Source organism: Schistocerca piceifrons, chromosome 5, assembly GCF_021461385.2.
Source record: "Schistocerca piceifrons isolate TAMUIC-IGC-003096 chromosome 5, iqSchPice1.1, whole genome shotgun sequence".
Lineage (NCBI taxonomy): Eukaryota > Metazoa > Arthropoda > Insecta > Orthoptera > Acrididae > Schistocerca > Schistocerca piceifrons.
Genome location: NC_060142.1, coordinates 218,865,869 through 218,887,741, shown reverse-complemented (window position 1 = coordinate 218,887,741; position 21,873 = coordinate 218,865,869). Strand labels below are relative to the sequence as shown.

Here is a 21,873-nt window from a genome sequence, read left to right as displayed (position 1 = left end):
TCTTTTCATAAATTACATACAACAAGGAAGTCCTAGCATGTATTAGTTCCTAACTCAGGCTGTTTTTTTAGAGCGCTATAACTGTAAAAATCTCTGCCTGTGTGTCTCATAGAAGCAGACAAATTATGCAGGTGACGGAGTAGATGTTTCCTGAACACTCGGACTCTGTAGGTGACACCAGTGATTCATATGTTCCTCTTGCAAAATATGAAAGTTGCAGAAATATTATAAAATGAAATGGATCAGAATATTTTGTTGGGAGAGAATGCAACTATTACTTTTAAAGTCAATGAACACCACCCAATTGAAAATGTGAGCAATCTCAATTCTGATGATAATGTGCCAGATACGAGAAATTCAGAATGTGAACCTCCAGATTCACCACATGTTCCAAATTTCTCTGTTGGTTTATCTGAGGACTACTTAAGTGACTCTGTTCATTATTTCAGTATAGTTAAAATATTGTACAAAACTGATAAAACTTGTTTGAGACTGATGAATTTTCTGTCTGAGATTGAATAAAAAATTGAAATCTTTGTTGAATTTCAAGACTTCATTCACTTCAAATTTTCAAATAAATACCAGTATTCAACAGTGGCTTAATACATGTCAGAAGGAAGCAATATGTATAAGCTCCAAAGGCAGATGTTCCATTTCCCTATCTGCCTCCCATGTGAACGTTCCCCAGAACACAATGTAAAATGATATTCCTATGGATGAGGGGCTACCCAAAAAATACTGGAATTACATTGCCATGGACGGAGCTTGTGTAATACACATTTCTACCACTAGGCGTATGCAGTGCAACTCATAGCCAGTTCAGTGCTGTCTGTGTTGTTGACCTTGCTTGCTATGTTCATCTGCAGTGATTGTTCTTGCTAGTGCTGTTTTTTCTTGTTTTGTTTTTAATGAAGGAAAGTTTAAGTGAATAATGTGCAGCTGTAAAGTTTTGTTTTCTACTCAGTAAAATGATGAAAACAGCTTACCAAGATGAAGGTGCAGGAAAAACTCAAGTGTATGAGTGGTTTGCTTGATTTAAAAATGGTGACATAGCGACTGATGACGCACTTTGTTCTGGATGTCCACCAACTGCCTGAATCGATGAAAATATGTAAAAAATTTTGAGAGCTTGTGCTCACAGACCGTCAACCAATTGATCAACAGGTCAGAGATTAGCGGGTTATATTGGAGCTAAGTTCAGCAAATTTCGAAGACTTGGGGTTGAAAAAGGTTGCTGCGAAGTTTGTTCTTTGGTTTCTGACTGTCAATCAAAAGGAATGACGAGTTAAAACATGTCATACTTTCAAACAACAGCTTGAAACTGATCTAGATTTTCTATGAAAGGTCATTATTGGTGCTATGGCTATGACCCAGAAACAAAGAAGCAGTCAAGCCAGTGGAAGACGTCATTGTCACCCCATCCAAAAAAATGTCGTCGAGTCGAATTGAACATCAAAACAATGCTGATTAGCTTGTTCGATGCCAAGGGCGTAGTTCATTCAGAGTTTATTCCACCAGGTGAAACTGTTAATCAAATCATTTACTTGGAAGTTTTAAGAAGATTCCACTATAGTATTTATCAAGAGAGACCTGATTTGTGGCAGACAGGAGACTGGTTCTTCCACCATGACAACCCACCTGCAATCACAGCCACCTCTGTTAGACAGTTTGTGGCTAAAAATGGCATGGTTCCACTGCACCACGTACATTACTCGCCTGATCTGGCTCCATGCAACTTTTTCTTATTTCCACACATGAAAAGGGGCATGAAAGGACACTGATTTGGCAACATTGAAGAAATCGAAATGAAGCTCCATGCTTCTTGACAGAGCATAGGGGAACGATGCGGGAGACCTGCACAGCCGTACTTGGCAAGGTCCTAATGGAGGTGGTTTGCCATTGCCTTCTTCCGACAACAATGGGGATGAATGATGATGATGATGATGATGATGTAGATGACACAACAACACCCAGTCATCTCGGGGCAGGTGAAAATCCCTGTCCCCACTGAAAATCGAACCTGGGACCCTGTGCTCGGGAAGTGAGAATGCTACCGCGAGACCACGAGCGGTGGACAAGATTGAAGAAGACAAAAAAAAAAAAAAAAAAAAAAACCAAGGGAGAAGCTTTCAGCCATTTCTAAAAATGACTACAAAAAAGCTTCAAACAGTGGAAGCACTGGTGGGACAAATGTGTTAGTGTTAATGGAGACTATTTCGAAGCGGATAAGGTTGTTTTGCAAACAGTTTGACAATATATAGCTTTTAAAAAATAATTCTGGTTCTTTTTTGGGTAACCCCTCATAAGTGTTTAATAGGAAACATTTCCTGATATTTTACAAAATTATATTTGTTTGCTCACTAATCTGTTTTCTGTTTCTTAGGCCATCTTCAGGTGACAACTGAATGTTGCAAACACAGATAAAATGACATGTGACATAAACAGACATTAAATGAGACTATATGGTTCCAGACATCTTTTCAAGTCTCTGCCTGATGAGCAGGAGACCCAGGTTCAAATCCTGACATTGGTACAAATTATCATTCTTCACTTCGGTCTTCATACATACACTAAATAGATATTTTTTACACAACACACAAAAATGATGACATGATGACATGCAGAGTATCTAAGCAGGAAAGCATTACTTTTTTATGTAGAAATAGTTCCATTAATTAAAAAAGAAATCTTTTTTTATGAAGAGGCACATTTAACAACTAATGAACAATAATGTTGATTTTGAAATTTCAACCTATTATTTGTAAGCAAAACTTATTTAACAAAGGAGAAAAACAAAATTGAATTCAGTCATTTAATACTAAGTGGCATTATGTGGCTTTTGTGTGTCAATTTCTAGTAGACTCATCTTCCTACTTTTCTTAACAGAGTGAAAGCCACATTCTCCAAGATATGAGTCATTATCTGTTAAAAGATGATAGGCAAAGGTTGAATCTTTCTTCCTCCAACATTTCTCATGTTCAGATAACTTTATTACCACAGCTCTGCCTGACTGACCAATATAATTTTTCTCAGTGCTTGCATGTGATTTTATACACACCACTCTGTGCCAGGGGTTGCAGTTTATCTTTACTATTGGATAAAATTCTTGATATGCTGTTGATATTGTTAAATTCAGTATTGTGGTTGTGAGACTTTAATCTTTCATGAGATTATTTGAAATTTTGCCAGTAAATGGGATGATGCACCGGTGTTTGTAACTACTGACTGCTTCTTGTTGGCCAGCTTATGGGAGTGGTGTAATTTTATGCATTTTCTTTTGTCATTGTATATTATCAGACAGGAAAAAGCTATAGCTATTACAGGAAGTGATATGTCTGATGGTATGTAGTTCTATTTGAAAGGAAGATTCAGATATTTAATAGATTTTAGGTGATGCACCATTGAATAGAAAGCTGCATGTTTGGGATTATGTGGTTGCTGGGAGCTTTCAGGGGTACTGTATCTGTAGCTACAGTTTTTCTGCAAATACTAGATAAGTGTGTCCTTGTGCTAAAGTCTATAATAAGGTCAAAGAAATTTATAGAAGAGCCTCCCAGCTCCATTTTGAACTGAATTTTCTTATGTTGAGAGTTTAAATGGTGTAGTAATGTATTTAACAGAGTAGTCGCACAGGTCTATAAACACAGATCATCATCATCATCATCATCATCATCATTATTATTCTCATTCTCATATCTCAACCAGTACTTAAAAATTTGTTTCAAATTATCCATGAAAATATCAGACAGTATAAGACTAAGAGGGAACCTGTTGCTATGCTGTCAGACTTTGCTATAATGTGTATTTTCTGTGTATGTGATGTCTATGGAAGTTGCTCATCATTTATATATGTTATTTATCATGTAAATCATCCATGTAACATGAAACTAATTACAATTAATTTCTTTTAGTATCTTTTCCTGTATAGACCACATCCTGTTCCACTTTTTTTATCAGATCCTTAAAACATTGTGTACTGAATTCACAAATAAACCTCAATTTTTTGTGTGAACATTCCCATAAATGTGTGATGATGTAATGTTCATTTTCATTAGTTGTCCATGATAGCACACCAACAGTGAACACTGACTTTGAAACTGCTATCAGTCAGGATCCTTCTATCTTGCTGTACTTGAATTAGAAAATTCACTGATGAAATCAGATTGTATGAACCAAACAATCGTTCCAGCTTTCTTTCTTGTCTATATTTTTTTAGAAATATATATTGAAATGCCAACAAAGTATTAACTGTTTGTTTATGTGTCACAAGGAGCTCATCAGTAAATCTAAATTTGTTATAAATTACGGAACATTTCCAGTGGGAATCAGTAGACTGTTAAAACTGTCAAAGAAGTATCTTGCAGTAGCATCTTCCAAGCACATGCTCTGCTCACTGCTTGTTGCAGTATTTTTCATTTTGCTTTCAGCTTCCACATTCGTAGCAACTATTTTTTCATACTGGCTCTGACTGGGGAATCAACCGATGTGTACAACAGATTTGCTAGACTTCATTTACCCTTCCAGTTGTATTCAACATCTGTAATGCAAAGAAATATCATCAAACATGAAAACATTCCATTACAGCTTGTTATCCTCTTCCATACAAATTATGGTCTGTGCTTCAGACATGATTTACAAGAAATGGTGCCCAGACAGTGCAAGTTTGGAGCATTCTCTTCTTAAGCATATACAGTGCTAGAGTTTCTATTGATGTAATTGATGAATAATCACAAATACGCAATGACAGTGTCTGTGCTTAGGAAAATCATTATGAATAATGATCCATGATTCATTCTTTATGTAGAATTTTGTGCCAGTTTATTGACTTTGTGACAGCCTAAATAACTCTTTCAGCTAATATTGTACCTTCATCTAATATACATTTATAATTTTATGTGCAAACATTTTTACAGGTTTGGAGTCTTCGATAGTCATGAAAAAACTAGAATTTCCAGCATACTCAGAAGATTTGCCAGGGCATCATCATTACACAGGCTGAAGGATATTCTAAATGCACCAACAGCTAATATAAGTCTGCAAAGTGTTCACCAGCTGTTGACAGAGCTCATACTCAAGCATAAATTATACAATTTGCCATATGTGTGCTTGGAAGACAGTAAATACACGGAAGAACAAATTCAGGAACTGTGTGAAACATTTCCTGATAGTGAAAGTACCGAGTTACATTGGTTTAAATTGTGGCTGGCATTCAGAGATTTCAATCCTAATACTGCAGATGCAGCATTCATTTATAATCTAATACTTAAAACCATACAGTACTTAGGGAATAACAATGTAGAAGCATTTTTAAAACAACATCCACTTGTTGTTATTGCATTGATAATGTTCAGTGGTGAGAGTCTCTCAGCTGTGTATGAGCAAGGGGAGCTAGAAAACTCACCTGTAACAAAAGAAATCTTTCAGTCAACCTTGCAGAAGTTACCTCTTTTAGAAATGTCTCTGATGTCTCAAAGAAAAACTGATGAAGTGCCAGATATCACAGTGTATGAATTACTGCAGAATTGTACACCATTTGATAGTCAGAAATTTTTTTCTTGGCAGCAGTAAGTATTTTTCTCAGCACTTCCTGCACTTTTTCTGTAGAATGTATTTCTCATTGTATGTGCTGAGTTCTCCAGTACTCTATCTTCAACTCAAGTGTGCATTAAAAATTGCACTGGGTATGATTTGTCCATGTTTTGCTGAACATTAGTAATTTCTCATGTGTAATGTAAGGAACTGCTTCCAATTTGTACAATTTATCATAGACTCATAGACCTTTAAATCTCTTCATATTTGCCGTACAATACCCATTATTGCAATTCCAACCTTTTGGTCATTTCCAAGTTACAGCTGCAATTGTCTGACACACAGGAATGTGTTTGCACTGTTTGGTTGTATTGTGGTGTGATGTTTGCATGTGTTCCACATTTGACATCCCACCTAATAAGTAAGATAATACAAGACATGTTCATTATAGATTATGAAACGTTATACTCTTAAACAAGTGTAAGGATGGTGCTTTTAACATAGTAGTACAGTGATCATGCTTTTATACTTGGCACATACAAATTTGTTTGAACTGTATGGTTCCTTGTGGCATGACACCCACACAGAGCCCACATTTTACATAAAATACATACATACGTACATACATACATACATACATACATACATACAATATGTGACATACACTAAAGTGACACAGGTCATGGGATAATGATATACACATAAACAGATGGCAGCACTATCCCATACACAAGGTGTAAATGGACAGTACATTGGCGGAGATGTCATTTGTACTCAGCAGATTCACATGTGTAGGTTTCCAACGTGGTTATGGCCACAAGATGGGAACTGACAGACTTTGAAAACAGAATGGTAATTGGTGCTAGATGCATAATACATTCCGTTTCGGAAATTATTAGGGAATTCAATGTTCTGAGATCTGTCAACAGTGTGCTGAGAACACCAAATTTCAGGCATTCCCTCTCGCCACAGACAACACAGTGGATGATGATTGCCTTCACTTAATGACCAAGAGCAGCACTGTTTACTAGAGTTGTCAGTGCTAATAGACAATTGTGGTTTATTCATCTCATGACGTACATTTGCAGTCTATTTTGTTTGCTTACAGGTGACATGTCAAAAATTTGTAATACGATTGCAAGCAACACTGCATGAAATACCCACAGAATTCAATGTGGGATGTACGATGAACATATCTGTTAGGATAGTGGAGTGGTGGCAGCAAATGACCAATGCTAATTCCTTAACTAACAGCACGATATTAGTTACAGCACTTCGCATGGGCTCATGACCATATTGATTGGTCTTTAGTTGAGTGGAAAACTATTGTCAGTTGAGTCACAACTTCAGTTGGTAAATGATGGAAGGGTTCGAGTGTAGAGCAGACCCCATGAACCCAAGGTCCCAAGTAGTCAACAAGGCATTGTGAAAGCTGGTGGTGGCTCTACAATGGTATGAGATGTGTTTACATGGAATGGACTGGGCCCACTGGTTCCACTGAACCAATAATTGACTCGAATTTTTCAGCAGTGTGGAGACTGTTTGCAGCCATTCATGGACTTCATCTTCACAAAGAACAATGGAATTTTTATGTATGACAGTGGACCAGGTCACAATTTTTTCAATTGGTTTGAAGAACATTTTAGACAGTTCAAGCAAATGATTTGGTCACCTATCCAACATTTATGGGACATAATCAGCAGATCAGTTTGTGCAAAAACATTTTCACAATTGTGGATGGCTATATAGGCGGCAAGGCAGAGTATTTCCAAAGGCTTGTAGAGTCCATCTCATGTCAAGTTGCTGCACTATGCCAGTCGTCACCTCCTTGTATTGTCTACAGTCCAGACCGCTATGTAATACCAGAACTTTTGTAACTATGCCGCATTGTTGTATGTACCTTCATGACCATGTAACATTTTACTATATTTTCTGTTTTACAGACATGCAGATGTCTTTTTTCACTGTTAATAAAATTTGATTGTCCTTCATTTCCTGTTACCAGCACCTAAGAGAATACTTATCTATGCTTGCAAAGGTTTTATATCAGGAGTTTTGTATTAGGATTCCTGCTTACATCTTAAATGTTGTCCTGGCTATGGTGTTAAGTACATTAGAGCTGATTCCCCTGCAGTTTTGACCACTACAGATTTTATTACTGACATGTACAGTAAGCACAAATTAACTTTAATGAGTTTTTTATCTTGTCCATCACACAGCCGTAAAATCAAAGCTGCATTTATCTGTGTGTTTTTATACAATGTTCTCATATTACAGTGATGTATTTTATACTTTATACGGATAGTGTATGTGATAAAGGCTGACATGAGCCACAGATGCTCACGCCATTTTTATTCTTTTTATTAATGCTGACTACTACTCTGTATTCAGGATATGAGAAATTTGTAGTTTGATTTTCGTGGCTGCATTGTGTGTGTGGTTTGATAAGTCTGGTAAAACAGCAAAAAAAGAAATGTTTGTTTTGTAAACGATTCATCATATTTCTCCACATAGTCTCCTTTAAGGGGTATACACTTGGTGCAGTGATCCTCCAGCTTTTTCACCCTTTTGGAAACATAGGTTCTGTCAAACTCTACAAAATACTCGTTGACTAGAACTATCACTTCCTCATTTAATGAAAATTTCTTCGCAGGTAGCTGAAGTTTCAAGTTATGGTACAGGAAGAAGTCACTTGGAGCTAAGACTAATGAATACGGTGGATGACCAACCAGTTCAAAGCCCAATTAATGCACTTACGCCATTGTTATCCCTGATGGGTGGGATGCTGCATTATCCTGGTGAAAGAGCACTTTTTTTGTGTGCCAGTCTTGTTCTTTTTTAGCCAACGCAGGTTTCAAATGATTGAACAATGAAGCATAATGGGGTCCAGTTATTCTTCTGCCTGTGTCCAAGTAATCTATGAGGATTATTCCTTGGAGATCCCAAAAAACAGTGGCCATCACCTTACCAGCTGATAGAATGGTCTTTGTCTTCTTTGGTGCACTTTCACTAGCCTCTGTCCATTGTTTTGACTGCTGATTTGCCTCTGGTGTGTAATGATGGATCCAGGTTTCATAAACAGTCACAAACTGGTGCAAAATGTCTTTCGGATTGTGATTAAACATCACCAGACATTGTGTTGAAATGTGTCAGATGCACTTTTGGACAACTGTGAGCAATCATGGCATCCAGCTCGCACACAGCTTCTTCATAGACAATTGTCCACGCAGAATACTATGCACTCACTCAGTTGAGACCCGTACAATCTCGGTTACCTCACGAATTTTTATTTGGCAGTCTTGCATTACCATATTGTGGGTTTTGCCAATGTTTTCCTTTCTGGGGACCTCAGTTGGACAGCCGGAGCATGCTTCATATTTGGTGCTTGACTAACCACATTTAAATTCATTAATCCAAAAGAAAATGGTCTTCAGTGATGGTGCAGGGTCTGCATGAACTTTGTTCTATTCTGTTTTGATTTGTTTGGCAGTCCAGCCCTTCAAATCAAAATGTTTCATAACTGCAGTTTTCTCCATTTTCAATCACAGCAGGCACACTGACCAATTCAGATGGCTGTCAACAATGAGCTGTAAGCTGTACTATGTTAAAATTCTTTGTGTGATCCTTGGAATAATCCAGCTACCAACCAAGAAGATGCAACAAAAATGTTCCATTATTTCATGGAAATTTACCAGACCTATGAAACCACCCTCATATGTGTTTCCATCAGCGGTATGTCTAATGTTGATTAATCTTGATTGCAGCTACAACCACATGAAAATGAGCAAAATGTTGGAAGTGCAATACTGGATATCATAATAAATGTACAGTCAGGGGCAAATATGAAGTATTTGAAAAATACTTCTGATTTTTATTTAATTTTTAAGTAAAAATACTGATTAAGATGTGCTCAGATGACAATAAATCACCTAATAATCAAATTTTGCCTATCCATTTCTCTGGTTTGCTTCATGATAGCTCATCTATTCCTGAAAGCAAGTGTTTCTGTTAGGATTTATTTGTTTAGATAATTGCTAATACAATGTAAGTAGTTTGATTATCCTTTATTTTAGAGAGATTTTCTTTGTAGATTATAATATTACTTTTATTAATTTGAATTGATAAATATTTTATAGTTATTGGAATTTGGCACTGTGTCTGCAAATTTTGTTATTAATTATGGTTGTTATTACAGGACTGAGGCAGTGGATCTGCCACATTTTTCAATGCCAAAATTGGTCTCTAAATATGGATACAAATGTAAATTGGATTACTTGTATTATTTGAAACAAGGACGGCCAAGTTTTGCTGCAAATACTTTTTTAGTAGAACAGTTCAAGTGCCACAAGAGGAAATCAAAAACGATGTATGTTTATATATAGTTCCTTTCTATATCTCTGATGTTTTATTTCCATCAATTTCATTTGATAACAGTGATATAAAATCCTGGATGAAAGATAAAAAAAAGGTATACAAGAATCTTTACCACAGTACTGGGCAGTCAACAGGAACATAAAAGTGAATGTAATGTGTTTTTGCTCAGTTATTGGTACTGAACTTTCTTCATTAGTAGTTATCTGCCTTCACAAGATAATCTCTTTCTTGTTTCATTATTTGTTTTGTTTGACGAAACTAAACTACAACAAGCTTACCAAAAGCCATTAAATATTAAGTTTACAGCTCTAAAGTATTAAGAAGCTTAAATAGTAGCATAACAGAATAGTTAAAAGTGCTTTCTTATCTTAAATAGTAGCATTACAGAATACTTAAAAGTTCTTTTGTTATTGTGTTGTATCACAATTCTTACTTCACTGTTTGAATTTGTTATCATTATTTTATTATTTACATGTTTCAGGACGAGGCAAGCTTCAAGCTATGCTCATGGTGTGGCATTACAAAATTTCAGAGACACTTGTATTACAAGTGCTTGTGTATCATTTGTGGAAATGTTGGGTGCCAACTCAGAAGTTATGAGAGTACATATCACAGCTGCAAATAAAATCTTAGATTATTTGGTTTCAGAAGAACAAACTTCAACAACAAATACTGAATTATTAGTGGAAAAAGTTGGTACGTTGTTTGCTATAATAGTTGAAAGAATTAAAACATTAAATTTAGGCTTAATGTTCTTTTTTTGTCACCTAGGTTTTCCTGCTATACAAAATAATGATCTTGACCATGGGGTGTGTAGAGCCATGTATATATTCAGCTGTCATCATTAAGTGAAATACAGGGCCTAAATGAAATATATATTTCGCCAGCTATCCTTGTGTTAATTTTTGACATTTTCCCAAATGCCATTCTATTCTTTGGAGTTTGATTTTTAATCAGGTGTTCTCTAATAATTGATAATAATAAAACACATAAAAAGTGAAACAATATGCTAAGAACAGATGGTTGAGATAGAAAATAAACAAAAAGTAGAAAATTAATGTACAGAAATATTGAATTTACCTATGTAGATACATCAGCAATGTGTTGTGTGTTTATCAGAACCACACATCAGAATACTGTGCATGCAACTGTGGTCTGTGTTTTGAATAGGTAACTGGTGGAGGTAGGGGGAGAGAAAAGAGGGGAAAGGGGAAAAAGTGGATTGAGAGAGATTGGGAGATCAGGGAAGAAAGCAAGGAGGTGTAGTGTGAGGGATGTCGTATGCTTAATGGATTTACATTCAGTATACTTATGTAAAATTAAAGAAAGTAAAATTATGTAAGAATCATCATTAAAATATCAAGAGTGTAGAACAATGGATTAGGGATAGTGTAACCACAATGAATTTACAGTCAGCAAGACACTATAGTGCCTTGTGCGACAAGAGGGAGTCATATGCTAAAATTATAAAAATTAAAATTATGTAAAAATTAATGTAAAAACATTAAGATTGTAGAACAAGGCCTTGTAAACTGCAAAATAAGTAAAATAGTCAGATTATAAAAGTGGATTTATGTAAAGTAACAAAAACTGAATTGTTTTAAAATATTACTACTGTAAAACACTGGAATTATAGAACTGTAGAGGGTATAAAACAATAATATTATAAAACTGAAACTATGTGAGCAACTAAAATTACAGTGAATGGAATATAACAGTTACAGTTAGTTGCATCTGCTTGTGCTTTGTGGTTTTGTAAAATTCACAGTTTAGCGGTGTGTGTGGAAGCCAGTCTGCATGCCGTTTTGCTGCTAGGGTGGTGTGTGAGATGATGCACGATTGTCTCTTCTCAGTGAGTGGGGCTGTTGCTTATATTTGTGCTATGTTGATGTGAATTATTGGAAGAGCCTCTGAAGTTTTTAACAAATTCACTGTTTATAAAATTGTTCTGCTGATTTAATTTATTGCCTGGCTCTTGTAAACGGTGTGCAAGAATCTCAATTTTTTCAAACCTTGGCAGGAGACGTACTTAAGATTCATTTTGTAATACTTCCAAGTGTGTATCGGTGGTTCCAACAGAGTGCTTTGATGTTAGATTTTCACCAAATGTTCTATTATTGTGAAATGAAGTGTGATCTTTGAAACATATTTCAGTTGCCTTGCCTGTGTGACCTGTGTTAACTTTAAGATATTTTCCACATTTCAATTTATACACACTTGCTACCATAAATTTTGAGGCTTTTATTGATTTGGTGCTTCGGTCTGAAGCAAAGAATGTCATAAGTCTTAAACCCTGTATGGAAATTGGTGCTACAAAACTGTAGCAGTTAGTTGTGACACCTGTCTTGTATAAATTGTGGACGTATCCACGATTTTCTTTTCTTCCCATTCACCTGTTAGCATAAAATCACTGATTTTACTTTGTTGTTGTGTTTTAATTTTTTGTAGCAGCCTTTCTCCTCTCTTGCTTGCTTAATGGCAGTTCTAATAATCCAACAGGCATTAAGTGAGCTTGAGGGGAGCAAAGAAATCACTATTATTAAACAAGTTGCAGTAAGCAACAGGTATATGATTTCAACAGTAACCAAGGTGCTACAGAAAATGGGTAACAACAACATAAAATGAGTAATAGTATGCTAAGAGGATAACAGGAAGACAAGAAAATCGCATATATGCCTGCGAGTTATAAAGGATGGATATCAGAAGTAATTGCTAAACATTTTCTTAGTAGCAATTTGTACTTACAGTTTAAGACTCATTAAATTTATTCATCAGATTGAAGCACCGCTTGAATAAAAAAAAAGCCTCAGAAGTCACAGCAGCAAAGTGCGTATAATGAACTGAAGCACAGAAACTGTCCAGAAGCTCTCATAGTAAAACAGCCAGGATTTTTGAAATACATTTCAGGGAGCATGCTTCAATTCAGAATAATAAAACAGTATTTGCATAACATCTTCTAATATCAAAGCACTTTGCTGGAACCATATAAATTCGGAAGTGCTACACATTGAACCTAAGGGACACCTCTTTGGGAATGTTTGGACAATGTGAGATGGCACAGTGGTTAGCTCGCTGAAATTTCATTCGGGAGGACAGTGGTTGATATCTGTGTTTGGCCATTCAGATTTAGGTTTTCTGTGATTTCTCTAAATCGCTCCAGGCAGATACCACGACTGTTTGTTTAAAAGGGCATGGCTGATCTCCTTCACTATCTTTGCTCTACCCATCCCCCTCATGACCTCAATGTCAATGGGGCATTAAACTTTAACCTTGCTTCCTTCCTTCCTTCTGACAATGTGGAACAGATTGAGATTATTATGTGCTGTTTATAAGAATCTGGTATTGAGCTCTTGACATCTCACCCCCCACTACCCCCGGCCACCTTTCCCTCTCCTAGTCTCGTTGTTTCACTTCACTTCTACCCCTCCCTCTACCATTTAACTATTAAAATATGGTCCACAGTTGCATACCATAGTATTCAGGTATGTGGTTTTGATACAGACGTGACAGTTTGATGATTCTCAGCTACATAGGTAAATTCAACATTTATGTGCAAGATTTTTCTAAGTTTTGTAAAATAATGGACACTACATATTTAGTTTTACTTCGTTTTTGGATGTGAAGATGATCCAGGGAGCTCAAAAGTAATCGCACTGCAAGTCAGGCACAGACCCCTGTCAAGTGGCCTTATTTGTGGCTCACTATCTACACTCACACACAGGCACATAAAGATGACAACAGCAAAGTTCAGTGGGCTGAAAGAGTATGTGATTGGTTTTCTGAACACTCTCTCACCCTATTAAATCTCAATTGGCCTGCAAAATCTCTGACTTGAACATCACAGAAAATCTGTGGGACGTGTTGGAACAGCAGGTAAAACTCCTACATCAGTATTCCTGGAGTTTGTTGGAACTGCGTGATCTAATCCTCAGCGAATGGCTTAACCTGTATGCGCAGTACCTGCATAAACTTGTGGATTCACTTCCTGATGGAATCCAAGTAGTTATCAAGTCCAGGGGCGAAATCACATGGTATTAAATAACACTCGTAATTATTTCTGCAAGGGTGACTTAATTTGTTGTCCAGTGAGCTTATTATCCATCTTCACATCCGATGGGATTACTAAACATAGGATAGATGCATAAAAGACTTCTCAAATTACCTTTAGATTGTAAAATATATGGGAGAAGAAATATGAGACTACCTCAAAAGAGATGGAAGGAATTTTATAAAGATGAGACAGACTTGAAAAGCCTAATCCATCAAATGGAGAAGAACGAAAATGTTAAATGTTGTTAATCACTGGCAAAACACAGATAGGAGGGAATACCTCCTGTATATGACAGAGGCAGGAAGCTCATGAACAAATTCTGATAGACTTGGCGGAAACAGAGCTTTCTCCATCCAGCAAAAGAGACAGTGGGATTATTTCATGACTATTCAATATAGTACCCAGTGGCATCTTTGCAACAGGGACACAATAAAAGTAAACCAAGGAGATAATCAACTGTACAGTACTATCAACAGACAAGGTGTGATAGAAACAACAGTGAGAAGAATTGACAAGTAAGAGGTAAGGGAAAGAGAGAATGAGAATAAAAGTGTAGCTGACACCAAAATAACAAAGAAGAAGGAATAAACATAGAAGAAGGAAACTGCAGGAAATAGTGGCAGATGTACAAATACACTACTGGCCATTAAAATTGGTACACCACAGACGTGAAATTTAACCAACAGGTAGAAGATGCTGTGATATGCAAATGATTAGCTTTTCAGAGCATTCACACAAGGTGGCGACACCTACAGTGTACTGACATGAGGAAAGTTTCCAATCGATTTCTCATACACAAACAGCAGTTGACCAGCGTTGCCTAGTAAACGTTGTTGTGATGCCTCGTATAAGGAGGAGAAATGCGCACCATCACATTTCCGACTTTGATAAAGGTCGGATTGTAGGCTATTGCGATTGCGGTTTATCATATCGCGACATTGCAGCTTGCGTTGGTCGAGATCCAATGACTGTTAGCAGAATATGGAATCGGTGGGTTCAGGAGGGTAATACGAAACACCGTGCTGGATCCCAATGGCCATGTATCACTAGCAGTCCAGATGACAGGCATCTTATCTGCATGGCTGTAACGAATCGTGCAGCCACGTCTTGATCCCTGAGTCAACAGATGGTGACGGTTGCAAGACAATAACCATCTGCACGAACAGTTGGACAACGTTTGCAGCAGCATGGACTATCAGCTCTGAGACCATGGCTGCGGTTACCCTTGACACTGCATCACAGACAGGAGCGCCTGTGATGCTGTACTCAACGGCGAACCTGGGTGCACAAATGGCAAAACTTCATTTTTTCGAATGAATCCAGGTTCTGTTTACAGCATCATGATGGTTGTATCCGTGTTTGGCGACATTGCGGTGAATGCACATTGGAAGCATGTATTCGTCATTGCCATACTGGCGTATCACCCGGCGTGATGGTATGGGGTGCCATTGGTTACACATCTCGGTCACCTCTTGTTCACATTGACAGCACTTAGAATAGTGGACATTACATTTCAGATGTGTTACAATCCGTGGCTCTACCCTTTATTCGATCCCTGCGAAACCCTACATTTCAGCAGGATAATACACGACTGCATGTTACAGGTCCTGTACGGGCATTTCTGGATACAGAAAATATTCAACTGCTGCCCTGGCCAGTACATTCTACAGATCTCTCACCAGTTGAAAACGTCTGGTCAATGGTGGCCGAGCAACTGGCTTGTCACAATACACCAGTCACTACTCTTGATGAACTGTGGTATCGTGTTGAAGCTGCACGGGCAGCTGTACATGTACACGCCATCCAAGCTCTGTTTGACTCAATGCCCAGGCGTATCAAGGGTGTTATTATGGCCAGAGGTGGTTGTTCTGGGTACTGATTTCTCAGGATCTATGCACCCAAATTGCATGAAAATGTAATCATGTGTCAGTTCTAGTATGATATATTTGTCCAATGAATACCTGTTTATCATCTGCATTTCTTCTTGGTGTAGCAATTTCAATGGCCAGTAGTGTAGATCAAGATTGCATTCATGGCAGCCAGAATTGTTGTTTTGTATACTAATATATTCATGGGACTCTTCAAGATTGCTTTCCCGGAGACCAAGAACCATCAGACCCTTGTATATATTTCTGATACATTGATTAAACTTTCAACATCATGTCTTGCGATGAAGCAAAACAGTTGAACTTTCTGAAACAGATTCTTGTTCTGGTATAAAGATTCATGTGATCCTTTTCTTAACTGCATGTCGACTGCCTCAAAATTACTGATAATCTCCAGTTGCTAATGGGTAGGTACATAATTCAGTAATTGTTGAGACCATCAATGAATAACTTTGTTGATAATTCCTACTTACAACTCTAACGTTTCCAGCAAACTTATCTGTTTCAGTACTCATTGCTGGAAAATTGAGGACTGAATATAATATCCATATGAGAGCAGATTGCTTTTTACGAAACAGAAGAGGTGCTAAGCAAAGGATAGGCGCATATAAACAACAATAAGTTGTTTAACATATGTCATACATATATTTTTTTCCAGAACTAACAAACACATACTCACAAAACTTACATTCATACAGAGCTGTTATCTCATAACACTGCAACATGTGTGTATTACTGGTCTGGTTTTACATCAGGTCGTTCACCTCCTTCAGAATGGTTGGCCGGCCAGGACTTCAGGAAAGATTTCTGAGCCTTTGCATAACTATTATGTCATTTGTCGCCACCTTTCAGTATTTTATGGTGTTGTTCTCTTAGCTAGAGAGTGGTTTTCACCTAGGTTGTGATCCCAGCTGTCCTATGGGGGATGTTCGTCAGCTCCGCCTCTGGGACATTGGGAGGTCTGCTGTACCAAGTCATTGTCCTGTCAACACGTGTTTTGAGCTGGCACCAACAGTGACATTGTGCATCTTGTTGCGGCTGGCCCTCAATGTGCTATGCAATAGGCAGCACCGCAGGCAACACTCTCTCTGTGGTCTGCATCCCAGAATCATGGGAGTGAATCCATGTTGAATAAATGGGGCCATTCCTCAATTCTTACTGGTTTTCGGTTGCCGATGCTTTCTCTAAATTTTTATTTGTTACCCACTGTCCTTGACCTTCAGCTTTGGTTCAGGCTCCCTCAATTATTTTTTTGTGTTGAAGGATTGCTGATTGCCTTATGCATTTGTGACAGATAATTGTCCACAATTTGTGTTTCAGATCTTTCACAATGTCTGCACCTGTCAAGGCATTTGCCACTTAATAGCTCCCCTCCATTTCACCCCCAAGACTTGTCCACACGTTCAAGATTCAGATGAAGAAATATATCATGGTCTCTTCTGCAAAAAACACCTTGACATGCTTCTTGAGTTCCTCTACCCTTGTGCTGGTGGTGGATCGGAGTCCAGCCAAGATGCTCCATGGTAGCCATCCACATGTGCACCTTCTCATGCTGCCCCACCAATGTCCATCGTCATGGTTTGTTTCTGGCTCCATGGTCTGGACTTGGGGGTTTGGCTGCCAACTGAAAAGGAGTCTGGCCATGGTCCACAGTTGCTGCAGTTGCTGCAGCTGCTGCCTCTGTAGGCACACCTCTGAGGGGCTGGTGGAATGCCATCACAATCAGCTCCATCCTCCCACCATGGCGAGAGCCACAGTTCTGCTGCCACAACCACCCTCCTCCTTCTTTGCCCTCTCCCTCATTGCTTGCCCCGGCGTCATGGAGTGACCTTGCTGTGGGGGTGTACATGACCTCCTTGTCAATGTTGCGTCCACACTACTTCTGCTCCTACTAACCAGTTCCAGCCCAAAATTTCCTTCTGCTGTTACCCTCATCACCTGTGGCGCTCGTCGTAGAGGCCATGGATGCATCATCAGTCGGCCTGATGCTATACCAGAGGAGTGCCCTTTGCCCAAGAGGCGAGGCGTACTATAACCCTGTATGCAACATCTGGATATGCACTGTGGCTTCAGGCTGCAGGTGTGCTACATTTCAAATAGACTTCCAGTGGCAGCTGCACGGGCCACACACCCTAGGCACCTGTGGTGGGTCACAAGACTATTGCGCACGGCACGACATATGCCGTGCTGCCTACTGGAGTCCTCCTCTATACAAAGACATTGCAACCAGCACTGCTTCTCATTCATGTTCTTCTACTGATTGTACTATATCTATGTTTGTCATGAAGTTGAAAGTGAATCAATAAGCTTTTGTTCTTGGTGGCCACACTACTGATTGTATCTAGCATTATGACAGTGGTTTTGCAGGTTTTACCAAGCCTATCTTTAACATTATTACTGGTCATAATAATCCAAAAGACTATCTTTTATAAATTCTGCACATGGTCTAAAACTGATGCTGAAATTTTTGTTACCCTTGTAAAAGTGTTTAACATTTGTGTTGCGCGAAAAGATGCTCAAAACGTTTAGAAAGTCATTACCAATTTCACCGTCAACACCTGTGTTTATATGTATGCCTCCATGTGTTGTTATGTTAGTTTCGGGATCTGAGACTCATTCCATGACATCAGTGAATTTGTTTAAGAAATTAGGTTAGTACACACACACACACACACACACACACAGAATGATTTATTTTTTGTGCATATTTAGCTTTGTCTCTTCAGTGGCTGCCAATTCAAAATATTTTTCTACACTAATTATGATCATATCACCTCCAGCTCTAAAACGTGTGCCATCACTGATATAAATACAAGATCCCCTACCTTTTCTGGTAGTGCTACAGTAGCAGCTTGCAGGTTCATATGACAATACCACTATAGCACTATATGCTCTAATTCATTATCACTGCCTCATTGCTCTGTAATGTATAGTACCATGCTGTTCAAACACAGTAATTAAACTTCAAGCTGGAGTTTATTTTTAATGGACTCCTTGTTTTGATTACCGATAGACAATTCTAATCAAATTTCTGTGGTGTTTGTGCACTCCAGTATGGTACATTCTATTTTCTGGTGACACAATGAATAAATCTCTTATTTGGTTGAGATACTTTTAAGAAAGGGGAGCCTGTTAACGTGGTTTATCCTAAAAAAGGCTCAGTTCTCCTATCCGTGACAAGAGTTATTCAATAATGTGTGACCAAACACCCACCTGCTATACTCTCACTAAACAACTCTAACAGCCTTCCTTTCCCTGTTCAGTTGAGTTTCAGACCATGCCTAGTATAGCCCCTTCTCCTGATAGTCCCCACTGGCACCAGTGCAATGTGTGTCCAGTCAGCAATCCTCGGGGCCATCTCCAGTTCTATATTTACATTCTGTAAGGCACTGCCAAAACGAGGCTGAACATGTTGCCAGAACAGCTCTACCGTGCTCACATTGGTGCTGCCGATCAATATGAATGTATCAGTACTAATAGTGGACTTATTAAATGTTCAAAGTAGTCTTCTGAAGTTACTGTTAACTGCAGTATTGAAGTTCATAAATTAGAATATAAAAGTCCTTTGATATTCTGAATTGATCTAGCAACTGAAGTCTAACTGAAAAAACTTAATTACAAAATACCCAATAAGTGAAGGTCTTCCTGTTACTGTCACCAGGATACATTGTGAATTTTATGGTAATTTGCCATTTTTCTTTATTCTTATATGGTACACTGAGGTGACAGAAGTCATGAGATAGTTATATGCATATTACAGGTGGTGGTCATATTGCATACGCAATGTGTAAAAGGATAGTGCATTGCCAGAGCTGTCGTTTGTATGCAGGTGATTCATGCGAAAAGGTTTTTGGGTGTGATTACGGCTGCACAACAGGAACTAACAGGCTTTAAACACAGAATGGTAGTTAGAGCTAGACACATGGGACAGTCTGTTTCAAAAATTGTTAGGAAATTCCATATTCAGAGATCAAAAATGTCAAGAGTGTGCCAAGAATACAAAATTTTAGGCATTACCTCTCACCATGGACACCATGGACACTTAATGACTGAGAGCAGCAGCATTTGTGTCGAGTTGTCACCAGTGCTGACAGACAAGGAACACTGTATGAAATAACCACAGAAATTGATTTGGGATATACAACAAATGTATCCTGTAGGACAGTGTGGTGCAATTTGGCATTAACGGTCTATGGCAATAGATGATTGGTGCAAGAGTCTTTGCTAACAGCACAACATCACCTGCAGCACCTCTCCTGGGCTCATGATCATACATGCCACGTTGAGTTACTGGACTATGCCAGGCAAAAGGAGGTCCAACACGATATTAGGTGGTATCCCATGACTTTTGTCACTTCACTGTGTGTAGAATTAAATGCTGTATACTGGTGTAATATATTTTGTGTGCCCAAAAAAATAAATATTTATTTCTATTACAGCTTTGCTTATGCATGGACTAATTGTGAAAAATCCTGAGGCTCCTGTTGAAATCTTATCTTTGTTACAATCTGCATTGCTGTGTGACTCAGCAATTCCACAGTCTGACAGTGACTCAGAAAAGGTTGTTATAAAAGCAATTATTCAATGGGAACTTGCTGTAAAATTTGCAAAAATCCACAAAATAAAACTTCCAGAAGGTTTTTTGAATTGTTGTGCCAAGAAAGATATGTGGTTGCCTTTTTTGATGTTTGTTGATATCCATCAGTATCCCATTCCTCAGGTAAGCAACATATTACATGAAAATACATAGGCAATTTGTATGTGGTTGTGGAGGAAAGAATTTTTTTCTCTCGAGTACAGGTTCTCAGTTGAACAAATTCTCTACTTTCCCATTTAAATGTGTGGTTTTAGCAATTAATATTTCTAAATGTTATTGGTCCATTTGGAGAACCAATATGTAAATAAAATGGAAAATTACTAAGAGATTTTGCCACTTATAACAATTTAAAAATCACAAATTCACTTTTTAAGAAAAAGGATATACGTAAGTATACTTGGGCCAGCAGAGGTCTTAGATCAATAATTGACTACATCTTAGTAAATGATAAGCTAGTGGGCCAAGTAAGGGATACAAGAGTTTATAGAGGACAAGATACAGGATCGGATCATTTCTTACTATTCTCCAGAATAGATCTTTTTACAAAATGGAAGAAAATAACTAAACAAGTAACAAACCAACAAGATCAAAGCATTTATAAGGTATACTTGCTTGAAGAGGGCAGTATCAGACACCTGTACCAAAGGATATTAAATGAAGAACTAGCAAACTTATAAAATAAAGACAATATAGAGGAAGAATGGCAAACTCTGAAGAATACTGTATGTGGAGTAGCAGGAGAAGCTGTCGGTAAAAAGAAAAGAATATGGAAAGTAAAAGGCCTAAAAATTTGGAATGAGGATATAATGAAAGCTGTCAAACAAAAATAGGATGCATATATAAAACACTTAAGTAACCCCACTATTGAGAACAATACTATAAGGAGAAAAGAAATAACGCTAAATGCATAATAAGAAAAGCACATCAAGAACATTGGGATAGGTTTATTTCTAATATTGAACATGATATCCATGTAAGACAACAAATGGCATATAAGGTTTTAAAAACCTTAAACACAACAGAAAGAGAGAAGATGCAAATAAATAGTATTGAAGAAGAATATTGGATAAATCATTACAGCGAATTGTGGTATGATCATACAGCCAAGAAACTGAAAATGATGAAATACAATTTGACAAATCAACATCTGCACTAACATCATTTAAGAACAGAAAAGCAACAGGAAAAGATGGCATCAATGCTGAATTATTAAAATATGGAGGTATGATGCTACACCAATGACTTCTATATCTCTTCAATGAATGTTGGAAGAAGAAGAGTATTCCCAAAGACTGGAAAACAGCTAGAGTGATATCAATTTTTTAAAAAAAGGAGATAATTGCCTATGCAGTAATTAGAGAGGAATAAGTTTACTGGACTCAGCATACAAGGTGTATGCTAAGGTTTTAAATACTAGACTTAAAAAACACAGCAGA

At 37.7% G+C, this 21,873-nt stretch overlaps 1 protein-coding gene across 1 annotated transcript in view; it reads left to right on the top strand.

The window, feature by feature from the left end:
- LOC124798902 (spatacsin) overlaps positions 1-21,873 on the top strand; it is a 369,496-nt gene that overhangs the window by 156,462 nt on the left and 191,161 nt on the right. Inside the window, exons 13-16 of the mRNA XM_047262433.1 lie at positions 4,914-5,564; positions 9,725-9,895; positions 10,385-10,599; positions 20,280-20,560. Coding sequence (XP_047118389.1) covers positions 4,914-5,564; positions 9,725-9,895; positions 10,385-10,599; positions 20,280-20,560 — 1,318 coding nt within the window. The remainder of the gene's footprint in view (positions 1-4,913; positions 5,565-9,724; positions 9,896-10,384; positions 10,600-20,279; positions 20,561-21,873) is intronic.